Source organism: Lupinus angustifolius, chromosome LG18 (assembly GCF_001865875.1).
Source record: "Lupinus angustifolius cultivar Tanjil chromosome LG18, LupAngTanjil_v1.0, whole genome shotgun sequence".
Lineage (NCBI taxonomy): Eukaryota > Viridiplantae > Streptophyta > Magnoliopsida > Fabales > Fabaceae > Lupinus > Lupinus angustifolius.
In genome coordinates, this window is record NC_032026.1 from 12,283,965 (window position 1) to 12,298,559 (window position 14,595).

At 31.7% G+C, this 14,595-nt stretch overlaps 2 protein-coding genes across 2 annotated transcripts; both read left to right on the plus strand.

The window, feature by feature from the left end:
- LOC109333213 (lipase-like) lies at window positions 3,055-6,602 on the plus strand. The gene is made up of 8 exons (XM_019568565.1): window positions 3,055-3,526; window positions 3,649-3,743; window positions 3,887-3,990; window positions 4,118-4,218; window positions 4,310-4,413; window positions 4,833-5,270; window positions 5,380-5,511; window positions 6,352-6,602. Exons 1-8 carry the CDS (start codon window positions 3,212-3,214, stop codon window positions 6,509-6,511), a joined length of 1,449 nt encoding a protein of 482 aa, XP_019424110.1. The 5' UTR covers window positions 3,055-3,211; the 3' UTR covers window positions 6,512-6,602.
- On the plus strand, window positions 9,427-14,194 carry LOC109333212 (lipase-like). Its single transcript, XM_019568564.1, has 8 exons — window positions 9,427-9,709; window positions 9,818-9,924; window positions 10,644-10,747; window positions 10,912-11,012; window positions 11,109-11,212; window positions 11,902-12,339; window positions 12,975-13,106; window positions 13,989-14,194. Exons 1-8 carry the CDS (start codon window positions 9,437-9,439, stop codon window positions 14,146-14,148), a joined length of 1,419 nt encoding a protein of 472 aa, XP_019424109.1. The 5' UTR covers window positions 9,427-9,436; the 3' UTR covers window positions 14,149-14,194.

The window sequence follows — 14,595 nt, forward strand, 5'->3', positions numbered from 1 at the left end:
CCATTAATAACAGTTATATACATATATTCAAAACCCTACCTTATCCAGCCACGTGCCTCGAAGCTCAAACAATTGTTCACTTTTTAGAACAAAAACAATAGAAAGTTCAGGCAAGGTTCATAAGAAATAACAACCAGGGGTTGAATTAAAATAATCAGGAATGACCATAGTGTGAACCAAATGAAACATAAACATGTTCCTTTCCAGATTCGTTCCAGTAATCCATGGCAGCAATCAACAAAAGTAACAAACAACAAATTGATTTAAGTCATATATTTCAAGACAATTATGCAATAATCAGATTGCATAAATTCCCAAATTAAACCCTAAATTCGTAATCTTTATAACATTACAGCGGAAGCATAATTCAATAATCCCCAAATTAAAATTAGGGTTCATACAAAATTGGGGAAAACACTCTTAATGGAGAATCAGAAAATTCAGAACCTACGCTCTGATACTACTTGTTGGAAATTTCTTATGATTGGTGAAATACCAATCATAGGATCTTGAATTTCATGATTCTCACACACATATATGAATCAAAGGGTGCAGTATCATACCTGAATCCATGTTCCTGGATGTGCTCCTTTGATCCACGTTTCTGAAAGAGGTTTTGTGGTATGATGGCCTTCCTCAACCAAATCCCTGATTCCTTTTGGGACTTGCGTTTTCACTCTGATGGGGAGATGAGAAAACTAAATTTGATTTGGTATATTGGGGACCATAACCTTCCTTATGTGTTAACTTATAGGGTTCTCATTATCCCCTATGAGTTAACCTGATGAGTATCCACCCATTAAGCCCATATCCGTTATAAGCTTTTAGAAATCTAAGGGGTGTTAGTAATTAGATCACTTATAATGTAACCCCGAAAATAAATAGCTGATATCATTGTATCAAATATACGATGCTCACCTTAATTAGAAATTTATAATTTCTAAAATAAAGTGTTGATATAATGATGTCAAACATCGTTAGATTCTCATGTGCATCCAAAATATTAAAAAATTAAATATTTGATTATTGAGAATTATATTTGTTAGGAGATAACAATTACATATCCAAAAAAGTTCAATTCATTGTTCATTGGGTAATGATACATTAGTATTACCAAAAAATATTGTAAGATAATTAAAACAGAGAGAATAGTTTGTCATCTATAATGAGTTTTTATATTAATGTCATAAAATAAATATGATTAATGATATATTGACCATATATTTTTTATAGAATGTAATATTTATATACTTTCAATATAAAAATTTATGCATAATTGTTACATAATTCACCATTCATTTAGACTATTTTTTGACGAATCAATGATAATTAAATATAAATGATGCAATTATAGTGTATAAAACACATACATTATTAGTATATATTTTTTTCTTCTTTTTTTACACTGTCAATATATTATTCATTATTAATGTTCATTACTTTTATTTAAAATTCATAATAATTAAAAGATAAACAATATACCATAAAATAGCCATCAAATTATTTTCCCATATAATATTAATTTCAATAAATCAACACCATTGAAAAGTTTGAATCGTAAAGTAAAATGACAATTATGAAATTATACAAACTATTTCTTTTTTGTAGTTACACAAACCATCTATCTTTTTTTATAGCTAAGCAAAGTCATAAATCACCTTTATTTATATACGTACAATATACTAATCATTCTGCATGAGATATAAGTGTAAAATTTTAAATAAAAAATGTGTGAAAAATGTAATTAAATTAAATAAAATATGATATATTATAGAGAAATGTCCAAATAATTTAAAAATCAATACATCTTTATTATTTTTGATTGATTATAAAATACATTAATACTTTTAAGGATATGTCGCTTAAATCACTCTTATACTATTTTTTCAAGGAATCAAAAAATAATGAAGAGACAATAACTTTTATATTATTTAAATTATCTCAACGATATATTATATTTTATTTAACTTAATCATACTTATCATATTTTTTGTTTTAAAAAAATTATGTTTTATTCTTGCAAGGATGATTATTGTAATAAGTATTTCATATTAGAGGTGACTTGTATAGAAATAAAAATGAGATTAAAGAAAAAAATGCATATAATTTCTCTAAAACTCATTTATCGTAAATTACTAAAGTTTAAATGGATAAGATGATTATAGTTGGGAAGTTTTAATAATGGGGAGGCTAGAACCTACCAGCATAGCTACAGCACACTTTGACCTGGAAAGAAACTCCTAGAATCATCATAAGTCTAAGTAATACCCACCAACTTTAACCTATTTTTATACTACCTTTGAGCCTTCCATGTAGTTTTTATGGATTAAAGAATAAATGCAAGAATTATTATATTCGTAAATAATTGTAGTATGTTTATAAAAGTAATGAAATTAAATCATATACTTTCTCTACTCAAATCTTGTGATTAAAAAGATATATCGATTATCCATAACATATTCATTTATTTTGTATAGAATTCTGAGTATAATAGAGTAAAACCAAAAGAATTTTATAAAAACAACAATATGAGAGTAAAATATATACTGATAGTATATAAATTTTATATATTATCACTATTATCACATATGATTCATATTTAAATATTAGTAATATTTCAAATTTTTTAATCTAAATAAAAGATAGATGATATAATGATCGTATAATTTACACTGAAAATGCATAAATATTATAATAATATAATATATAGTTTTTATTAATTTTTTCCCTAATCAATAGGCCAGCCCGTTGATACATGATTGGTAAGACAGGCTTTTATAAAGGCAAGTGTTGCAAATCAAATTGTAGCGTTTTGTCTGAGACATTATTATTATTTTACTGAATTATTAATCAATGTTGTGGTTTCTCAGCCTCGTGGACAAATAAAGATAGGAGGGTGGATAAGCCGTTGTGACTGGTCACTGGTATTTGAGAGGTAGAAAACGATGAAAATTTGTCAGAAAAAGACCAACAAATAAAATTAATTTCACTAAAAAACAAAACAAAAATATAGAAAGAGAGAGCTTTCAATCTTTCTGAAGCTTCATTATTACTAATTTGCCATACCTTGTATATTGTTTAAGCATATATCAAAAAAATCTATGATCTCTTTGTTTGTCATCTTCTAAGGGTTGAAACGGTTTTTGATTTCAACCCTATAAACCAAATTCTGCAAAGAGCCTTCTTTTGAGGTTTCTGAAGGCTCTTGCATATGTTTTTTGAGTTTTTCATCTCAGGTTTTGTTTATAAAACCGTGGAAAAAATGATAAGATTTTGGATTACGTTTCTGCGATCGGTGGAGCTGTTTGTGAGTTCCTGTGTTCATTTGCTTTATGGGTTTTACATATTCAGTTCTGCTGTTGCTGGAGATCTATCACAGGCTCTCAATGAATATTTTCAGAAGTCTAAGGTGAACAATATTGAGGTCAAAGTAGGAAATTTGGTCAACGGTGATGAGAGAGAAAACAATGCTAATGATTTGCCTCCTATTGTGTTGGTTCATGGAATTTTTGGATTTGGGAAAGGGGTAAAGCATAATGGCTTTGTGTCTTTGATTCTGAGTTAAATTTTGCATTCTTGGTTCTACCTTATAATGAATATCATTCAATTTCAGCATTTTTCATCTGGGTTTTTTATTATTTTTCATAGAGATTGGGTGGTTTATCATACTTTGGTGGTGCAGAGAAGAGAGATGAAAGGGTTCTAGTCCCTGATTTGGGGTCAATAACCAGTGTCTATGATAGGTAAGTTCTTGGGTCGTAACAGCGTGGTTGTTTTTGTTGGTGTTTTATTCATGGAATCATTGGTTTTTCTATCGATTGATTGTGTGCTTGTCATTGGATTTTATGTTTATGAGAAATTTCTGAAAAAGGGGTTTTCGTTTCAGGGCTCGAGGATTGTTCTATTATTTGAAAGGTGGCCAAGTTGATTATGGTGAAGAGCATAGTAAGGCTTGCGGGCACTCACAGTTCGGACGAATTTATGAACAAGGTTTGAAGATCTTCATATTCTGTTTGTTGTTGACATGTTGTTTTACCTTTTGTTCCTTTCATTTTTTTACCTTTGTGATTTTTCAATATTTAATGAAAATGTCCGTGTTTGTGTCATTGGGATGTAGGGCACTACCCTGAGTGGGACGAGGACCACCCTATTCACTTTGTTGGACACTCAGCTGGAGCACAGGTTGTTCGTGTCTTGCAACAAATGCTTTCGGATAAGGTTGGTTTTGTCCTAATGGTTTATGTTGTATTTGTACATTTTGCTTTTCAAATTGTGGATAATTTGATATTCATTTGTCTTCACTTTTCAGGCATTCAAGGGGTATGAGAACACTTCCGAGGACTGGGTATTAAGCTTAACAGCTTTATCAGGAGCATTTAATGGGACTACAAGAACCTACTTAGATGGCATGCAGTGAGTTCTTATTAACTTCTGGATATGGTTTCTTATAAATAAAAAATCTGATTATGCTTGCACTTAGAGAACTGGCTAATGGTTATTGACCTTAGTTAGCTGGCTTATTAATTTCATCTCATTGGATTAAAAAGGGGTGTTTTAGTTGTAACGGTTCTTAGAAAAAAATGGAATGTAGAAGAGGTAAATAACTGGGATGATACATATGGAAGGCTATCACTGGCCTTGGTTCTTGTTTCAGAAGATTATATAGTTGCATTCTGCAACTGAATTTTATGAGCCTTGTAAAAAACAGCATGTTAGTTCAGGCCAAAATTCTCCATTGGTTATAGTCAATATTTTGCAAATTACCAAAGATTTGACTATATTTGACAAACTGCGAATGCTAAGCTAGTCTCTAAAATTTGAGCTTGTTTCAGGGCAGAAGATGGGAGAACGTTGAAACCTGTTTGCCTGCTTCAAATATGCCGCATTGGGGCGATAATTTATGATTGGTTTGACATTCCTTGGCTGAAGAACTACTACAATTTTGGCTTTGATCATTTTAACATGTCGTGGAAAAAGATAGGTTTATGGGGTCTTGTTGACTGCCTCTTAGGCAATGCAGGTCCATTTGCTTCAGGAGATTGGGTCCTTCCTGATCTTACAATTCAAGGGTCTATAAGAACCAACTATCATCTACAAACATTTCCAAACACTTACTACTTCAGCTATGCTACCAAGCGTACTACAAAGATCATGGGCGTCACAGTTCCTTCAAGCATACTTAGAATTCATCCATTGCTATTCATAAGAGTTTTTCAGATGAGCCAGTGGCGTCATCCTCTAGATGTTTCTCCCCCTTATAAAGGCTACAGGTAGGTTCTTAAATATGTATTAGATAGTATTCTCACCGTCCTTAGGCACTACACAACTATATCATGGTGTAAGCTTGATTAATAAACCGTGATGTCATTGCCTGTGCAGGGATGAGGACTGGCTAGACAATGATGGAGCACTGAACACAATATCTATGACACATCCTCGCTTCCCAATTGAACACCCCAGCCGTTTGGTTGAAAACGATGTCGACTGCCAACACTTACAACCTGGAATCTGGTGTGTAAAACAGTACTACAACAGTTTTCTGGCCCAATAGTACCACATAACATATTTGACAAAAGCAAACATATAGTCTTAGAGCTTGACTGCATTATTTGCATACATCTGATATTATTGGTCTGCAAACTATTTTTGGTCTAGTAATTATCGGTTTCTTAAACTGCCATTTAACCTTGGACCAATTGAATTGGGTACAGCACATCATTATAGACTTTAAAGCGCGTTGTGCAAACTATTTATCATAAGTTGCATTGAAGTTATAATTAACATAAATGTATATTAACTACCCAAGACAAAAAATATAGTTGTCTTTTGCTGACAGCACTAGATGATCATATACTACAATTCCATCTAATTTCTATCACAACATATTTATAACCCATTTCCCATTACTTTGGCCATTTTCGTTTTATCAGTTTGTATAGACGATTGGTTTCCTTCCATTAGTAAAGTTTGAAGTCAGAAAAGTTAACACTATAGTTGGGATAATGGCAATGAAGGGAATTGCATGGAATGAGCTGACAAAACACAATAAAAATGTGTTTGGTTACTGGGAGTTTTTTATAGGAGTCAATAGAATGACAAGGGAGGGTGAAGGAATCATGATGAGTTGTTATGTTCTATTTCATACCATTCCTTACCTTTTCATTTTATTTTATAATGAGTTGCTTTCTTTAATCCTAAGAAACATAGTTTAACGTTTTTCTGGTTGCAAAATACATGTTGAGTGTTGTGCTTTAGTCTTGTATAAAGTCCAATATGTACTACTTGCTTTATTATGACTTATGAGAAATTGTTCTGTGCACTGACATAATTATGGTATTTGATGAATCACAGGCATTACAAGTTTGTAGAGGGTGATCATATACTCTTCATTATTAATAGGGAGAGAGCAGGATTGGAGTTTGACTTAATCTATGATAGTATTTTCCAACGTTGCAGGAAGCATGTATTTAGGAAGAAGCTTCCAACACTGCCTAATCAAATTCATCACTAGCATAGGCACAGCATGTATTAGTATTACTCTCCCTTATATGCACAATTAGAAGAGAAATATAAAATGAAATAGGCCATTTATTTTCATTATACGTCTCTTTAACATTGTAAATGTAAATTTTACTTGGCCCTCAATTTTTTCATCAGTTTTATACTACCAATTTCTGTAATCTCAGGGTTGAGAGATACCAGATATAGAGTACAACATTTGTGTACCAAGGCCTGACTATGTTGATATGAATGCTTTAGACACACTCTTTTTTACTACTTTACTTCTTGTTAAACTGTATTATAAATGAGAAAAACATGTGACTCTGTAATAGTTTTTACATTGTCACTGCATCCTCCATTATTTATTTTTAATAATCATTGATTTTTAAAAAAATAATTCAAATAAATGATAGATGATATACTGATTATGTATACATTTTTACATTGTCAATACATAAATTTAATACTCATCATAAATTAGTAAATTGGGGTCCATGAAGTGTTTAGGTCTAGGCCTTTCCCCCCGACTTATGCTATGAAAGATGGACAAATGGGGTTACTTTTTAGACCCTCCTAACTAGAGATGAAAATGAGTTTGGTTGGGTTCGGATAGTGTATTATTGGGATCCGCTTTGTTGTTTCATTTTTGGATTTAGATGCATCCTAGGCTTATATTGATATCCATTGGACTTTGTTACTGACGGATCCTTGGATACCTAGCAGATGTGCAAGTGCCTATAAATTAAAAAACATTAAAAATAATTTTCAGTAATTTATGTAATTGTGTATTTGTTTAGTACAATCTTATATGTTATTTAGGTTATCAACAAGAGAAAAAATTATAAAAAATAATTTAAAGTTTTCAATTGACTATTTCAACATCATAACGTAAAATTGATTTAATAATAATTGTTCAATCAACATAATATTATATTAAACATATCAATTAATAACATCACACCACTACTTAACAATGTGTAATATTAGTGTTTAACACCATATAAATTATATTTACGAATTACCAATATATATAGAGGGATCCACATATTATATATCTTAGTCATCAATTTTAGGGAAATCTGATGATATATATATACTCATTAATTCAAATCATTGGATTTCCCTAGGAATTGATGACTAAGATATGAAGTAAGTTGTTTAAACTTACTCTTGGAGTAAGTGAATCCCTTGCATATATATATAGGAAGGAATAGCGGGTCCGGATACCCAATAGTCTGAGTACCTATCCAACAACGTGTCTTAAAATATTGGATCTAATTACCAATGGGTACAAAAACAGGGACATGATTTTTGAGAGAGAATATATGCTATTCACCCCTACATATTTGAGATTTTTGTAACTATTTTTGTGTGTAAAAGCAACATCCCCATGACAAATGTTTAGTAAGAAGCCTAAACATCAGTGACACACTCTTTGAGAACCTCTTAGAATACTTTTGTATCACAAAGCTTAATATGTTAACATATTAGGATGAAAGAAAGGCTAGTGGGTACACTTCTACACTTTCAATGGTGTTTGTTAATAATTAAGTTTGAAGAAATGGTTATTTTATAGATGTGGAAATTTTTCTATTAAACCAAAATTATTTTAAACACATTAATCATTAAGGCAACCCAGTTATTTTATAGATGTGGAAATTTTTTTATGAAACCAAAATTATTTTAAACACATTAATCATTAAGGTAACCCCACCAGTAGAGATGATAAAACGGACATTGTCCACATAGCACACATTTTTTGTGGGCAAAACATACAAAATTTGCCCATTTGTCCGTTTCGCCCGACCCATTTTGCCCGCCAAGTTTGTGGGCATTTCCGTTGGGATGCGGGCGGCCCATAAACATAATTTAAGGAAAAAGTAAGAAAATTTTAAATAAGTTATGATGTAATGTGATTTTTAATCCCTAAAAAAAATTGTAATCTAATATGATTTGTTAAACTTCATATAAAATATAAAAAAATTTGTTAATTTTTTATCTTCAACTATTTCATTTAATTTAATTTCATTTATTATATGAATTTTTTATATTTTTTAATTAATCAACAATGTCCGCGAGCCGTCTGCTAGCCTATTAGCCTATTTTAAAACGGACAGAACATTAAATTTTTTCCGTTAACCAATATGGGTATACCCATGCCCGCTTAAATTTTTGCAGACATTTGCGGGCGCGGGCACACTTGGGAAGAAAGTTGGCTGCTAAATTACTGAGTATAAATTAATAGTTAATATTTCTTTAAATATTACTCAATTTTAATATTATAAACTGTGTGTCATGCCTCTCAACTTCATTTTCCTTGGTTCCAACATTGAGGACATTTAATGAATCTATTCATATCATCCCACTTCATTTATATTTAATATTTTTTATACAACGTAACATAAGAACTCTCCACTTCAATCATGTAGTTCATCAAATAAATAAAACTAATTCATTTGATATAACAAAAGTGTTATTTGTTTCTACATAAAAGAATAAAATTCTTATAACATGTTTTTGCTTTTGTTTTTTTTTCTAGTACTTGCAAATCTAGTAGTAGAAAATTTTAACATAGCACAGAGAAAAAAATTTGATATACAAATGAATGGATGAAGATCATCTGTCCTAACTTGGTGTTCTCAATCCTATCACGCCCAATAAAAAAGTGACACGTTATCTAAAAATTTCACCTCATTATGCTAGTAAAAAGTATTCATTCAGAGATGACATTTCTTTCCCCTTGCATGACACTTCTATAATGGGCTGGACAGAGTTGAGGACACCTAGTTGAGACAAGTGATCTCATCCCAAATGTAGGGGGCTATGTTAGTTTCAAGTGTTGAAGCAGTTTTTGCATGAACCCCTTAAAATGCTGCAAACATCCTTATTTTGTGGTATGCTGAGAATAAAAGAAGGCTCATGCATTTACAACTTGATGTTTATTTTTTATCTTACAAAGATGATCAAAATATGGATTACTTCTCAACAGTTGATGGAACTGTTTTTGAGCTCCCTAGTTCATTTACTTTGTGGGTTTTACATATGTAGCTCAGCAGTTGCTGGAGATCTTTCAAAGGCTCTTACTGAATTTTTTCATAAGCCTAATACAAATGTTGAAGTCAAAGGAGAAAGAGACCCAAATTCTCATGATCTGCCACCTATTGTGTTGGTTCATGGGATTTTTGGATTTGGGCCATATGGCAAAGGGGTGAGCCCAATTTTTCCATTTTTCTTTTATTTCTGCTTTAATTGTTCATATAATCTCATTCTGATGTCAATATTTCTTCTTTTATGAATCCCTTTCTCTTTTTCGTAGTGGTTTCCTCGAGGTTTGGGTGGTTTATCACACTTCCTTGTGGCAGAGAAGAAAGGTCAAAGGGTTCTGGTCCCTGATTTGGGCTCTTTAACCAGTGTGTATGATAGGTGAGTTCATGAGAAGGCCCTTCTTTTTGTAACGCGTAAGAAAAATTATTGTAAAACTCATATTTTCACCTTTATATTTGATTTAGTTTACTATTATATATATAATTTTTATTTAAGAGGAGTATTGCGAAAATAATGCATAATGTGATTTTTTGTCATTCAATTATTAAAGCATGAAAAACCTTATTTATAGTGTAAATTAACTAGTTAACAAACTAATCAACACATATTGAAAAACAATTCAACATGTATTAAATATGTAAAATACGTAAAATGGGGTAACTTTGTTTTCCAATAAGAAGCCAGGAAAATAGTTGTTCTATTTACCGAGTTCAGTTCTTGTGAATCACTGAAATTGTATACTTTTAGTGGCTGTTAGTTAAATTTCACGAGTTGTTGAGTAATAAAATATACGTAATTCCTGCTGCCATATACTATGGTGTGCTTTTAATATCGACCCAAATGCAATTAATTTAGTCTTAAACCTCTAAAAAATACGGGTTATGATAATAAATCAACATACAGTATACACGCAAAACTAAGTTATTGATTTTCGAAATATTAAGATCAAGATCATTTAATGACATATAATATATTGACATTATAAAAAAAATCTAATGTAATTTCATAGACTAATTTTCTCTTTCTTTAATGTTTTTTCTTGGGTTTTCAACTTTACATATGTCTTTTTGCCAATTCTAAAAGAGTTACTGTCTCAGAGCTCGCGAACTGTTCTATTATTTAAAGGGTGGCCACGTCGATTATGGTGAAGAACACAGCAAGGATTGCGGACACTCCCAGTTTGGACGAATCTATGAACGAGGTTAAAAAATCTCCATGTTATGCCCTTATTTTGTAATTTTGGCTTTTATTCTAGCCACTTTTCTTTTGTAACTTTAGGCCTTGGTTTAAGTTGAGTACACGAACTTTTATTTTCACATGAAATGAAGTTGTAAAAGTGACATTTGTTCTATAATTGGGATGTAGGGCACTACCCTGAATGGGATGAGGATCACCCTGTTCACTTTGTTGGATACTCAGCTGGAGCACAGGTTGTACGTGTCTTGCAACAAATGCTTGCTGATAAGGTTGGTTTTGTCTTCATATTTTATGTCCTATCCTTGTATACTAATAATTTGGTTTTCAGATGTTGGATAATTTGTCATTCACATTGTTGTCTCTAGGCATTCAAGGGGTACGAAAACACTTCAGAGAACTGGGTGTTAAGCATTACTTCTCAATCAGGAGCCATGAATGGGACTACAAGAACCTACATACATGGCATGCAGTCAGTTCATAACTTCTTATCAACTTTTACTTATGAAATATTTTTTTGTCAGTCCCACATAAATATTCACGTGGGGCATTGTATGTTAAAGTGGGAGATTAATTTCACATAATAGTAAAGTTAAAAATTTAAATATTGGAAATAACCTATCCACTAACAATAGTATCATCTAAAAAGGTTGATATGAATATATGATATGCAAATGCTTATATAGTATCATCTAAAGGAACCGGGATCGTCTGTCCCTTCCCTTTCCTGTCCTGGTGTTCCTAGCCAATATTTGTAAACAAATAAAAAATAATCATTCAATTTAATTTAATTTTATAAAAGTAATTTATTAAATATAAGTGGGTGAGACAGGACCCAATTTGGAACAGGTGATCCCCATCCCATCTAAAGATCATATGTTGAGTATTCAAATGACATAACCCATTGGCCATTACTATGTAAACATCATCGAACAGTGCTATCTTATAACAACATACTTTGGCGCGCATACCCAAAATGTAAAGTGAACAGTTTTTTTAAGAGATATTTAACTACAATTTTTCTTTGAGGAGATTATATACTTGCTTGCTTCAACTGAATTTTAAGAGTTCTTCAATTAACATAATAATTCATACCAATGTCTACATCGTTCACATTAGCCAATCTTTTGCTAACTACCATAGAATTTGAGCTTGTTTCAGGGCAGAGAATGGGAGAAAAATGACACCAATTTGCCTTCTCCAGCTTTTCCGCATAGGGGTGATAATCTATGATTGGTTTGACATTTCCTGGCTAAAGAACTACTACAATTTTGGATTTGATCACTTTAACATGACAAGGGAAGAGATAGGTATATGTGGCCTTGTTCAATGCCTCCTAGGACATGTAGGTCCATTTGCTTCAGGAGATTGGATCCTCCCTGATCTTACAATTCAAGGGTCTATAAGAACCAACTATCATCTACACACATTTCCAAACACTTACTACTTCAGCTATGCTACTAGGCGTTCTTGGCAGATCATGGGTATCACAATTCATTCAAGCATACCTAGAGTTCACCCTTTGCTTTACTTAGGAGTTCTTCAGATGAGGCAGTGGCGTCTTCCTCCATATGTTTCTTCTCCTTATAAAGGCTATAGGTGGGTTTTGTAACATGCTTTAATTATGTTCCTCTGCTAAAAAAGTTTATAATTTGTTTGGTACAAAAAAGTTGTTTTAGATTAAGTCTATAGCATAAAAATTATAATCTAGCCCTTCATGCACGATAGTTAGGTTGAGGAATGCTTAATAGTACAATTTTGTTGTCATTTTTCCACGATTCACTCTAATTGGCACATTTCTTTAATTGAACCCTCAGTTCCAATTTCACCATAGCTTATTTCCATTTCCCTTTTTCTATTAGCTCACAAAATTTTGCTGTTGATTGCTTTTTGCTTGTACTAAATAGCAACCCATTTAAGTTTTTGCAAGGGCTTTCTTAAGTAATCCATTCATGCATTTCTAGGTCCCTAATTTTTTGGAGAAATTTATATAGGTCCTCATTAACTTAACATAGCGCTAAAAAGTCAATTCCATATTTTTGTTATGAACTTCAGGACTCAATAACAAAACTTCTTAGTATAGCGACTTATTCTATTTGAATTTCACTATAAAATTCAAGGACCAATAATATAATATAGTATTTAGACCTTTGACATTAACCTATGCCAATAGTTCAATTTTATCTTGGATTAAGCTTGGAAAATCAAGTATTAATATGTAACTGATTGTGCAGGGATGAAGATTGGCATGACAATGATGGAACACTGAACACAATATCCATGACTCATCCTCGCTTCCCAGTTGAACACCCCAGCCATTCACTTGAAAAGGGTTCAGAGTTCCAACCCTTACAACCTGGAATCTGGTCAGGAACACACTACTACATATTCATTACATATTAACTTTGCATTATATTCTCTTGACCTAGCTTTAATCGTGCAATAATCTTAATCCTAAACAAACTGAATTGGTTACAAGAGATCATGGCATTGTGTAGGGGTGCATATGGGTCTGGGTCAACCCACGTATTTGTCCTAGCCAAATCAACCACACGTATAAATTATGGGTTGATACAGATAAAAATTGAGACTTATTTGTGTTTGGTTCAGTATTCAGGTCTATCTTTTATGGAAATCAAACCGACCCATATACCTAAGCAAAACAATGTTATTTTGGTAACTGCTTACACTACATGTTTTTGGGGTTATTGTTGTAGTATGGTTGTGCTTGCTGCATATTATTTCAATGTTAATTTAGTGATCAATGATTCAGTAAGGTTGTGCTACTATATATCTATATGTATGCCTATATTTTACGATAGTGTTAGTAAAGTTTGAACCTAGCTATAATCTAGCCCAATTAGGAGGTCTTCCTAATTTTGTAAGTTGCAATAAAATTATTATCTGGATAACTATATATTGTTGACAAAGTATTTAGATCATTCAACAATTAATAGATAGCATCTAATTTTCTATTCTGACATTTCGGAAGGCTTAATCGTATTACTTAGTTTCAAATAATTTGAGCATTTTTGTATAGTATGGACTTTTCCATTAAAAGGGTTCCAGAGAGGGTATTCATGTTGCAAATTCTGTTTAGTAATGTCATTTAGTCTAGTTGAAACTCAAAATTGTATTAGTTTATATAAATTCAGATGCCATGGAGAATTTTATATATACCAGTATATTTCTTTCTTTGGAGAAATTATTTTGTGGACTAACCAAATTCCGATATTTGATGAATATAGGTACTACAAGCTTGTAGAGGGTGATCACACACCATTCATTGCGAATGAGAAAGCTGGACAACAGTTTGATTTAATATATGACACTATTTTTGAACGTTGTAGGAAGTATGTAGTACTTAGGAAGAAGCCTCCAATAGAGGATAATAATGTTCATCACTAGCTTAGGAACTTCTGAATTATAAGCCTTACAGGATTGGTCTTCACAATCACAATAATGCACTCTACTACTCTCCCAAATAATAATAATAATATATACCCTGCCTACTAATCCAAAAATATCACCTTAATTATATAATTGTACTAATGCACTAAACTGAGTTTTTTTATCATAAGATTATGGGAAAAGTCTCTTTAACTTTATGCATTTTATAATATAAAATAACTATTGTGAATTATTTTTTCTCTAATTACCCCTTAGATTTAAATTTTTTGTAAAGTTGATCCATGTTAATATTATCAACTTCAAATTAATATTTAGTATTAATAATTTGGGGCGCATTGCCCGCCCTTTGTGCTCGCATAATGTCCGCCTAAATTAGGGTGGACATACCTATTTTTGAAAAAAGACATAAAATATTATGTCATGCATATCATAAACATAAGTAGA

What these genes read in the sequence shown, in the direction of transcription:
- LOC109333213 (XM_019568565.1), top strand. Translation starts at nt 3,212, where the DNA reads ATGTTTTTTGAGTTTTTCATCTCAGGTTTTGTTTATAAAACCGTGGAA. An exon ending in CGGACGAATTTATGAACAAG is followed by an intron (nt 3,991 to 4,117) that starts GTTTGAAGATCT and finishes ATTGGGATGTAG; the next exon opens with GGCACTACCCTGAGTGGGAC. An exon ending in CCCCCTTATAAAGGCTACAG is followed by an intron (nt 5,271 to 5,379) that starts GTAGGTTCTTAA and finishes TTGCCTGTGCAG; the next exon opens with GGATGAGGACTGGCTAGACA.
- LOC109333212 (XM_019568564.1), top strand. Translation starts at nt 9,437, where the DNA reads ATGTTTATTTTTTATCTTACAAAGATGATCAAAATATGGATTACTTCT. An exon ending in TTGGGCCATATGGCAAAGGG is followed by an intron (nt 9,710 to 9,817) that starts GTGAGCCCAATT and finishes TCTTTTTCGTAG; the next exon opens with TGGTTTCCTCGAGGTTTGGG. An exon ending in CCCTTACAACCTGGAATCTG is followed by an intron (nt 13,107 to 13,988) that starts GTCAGGAACACA and finishes TGATGAATATAG; the next exon opens with GTACTACAAGCTTGTAGAGG.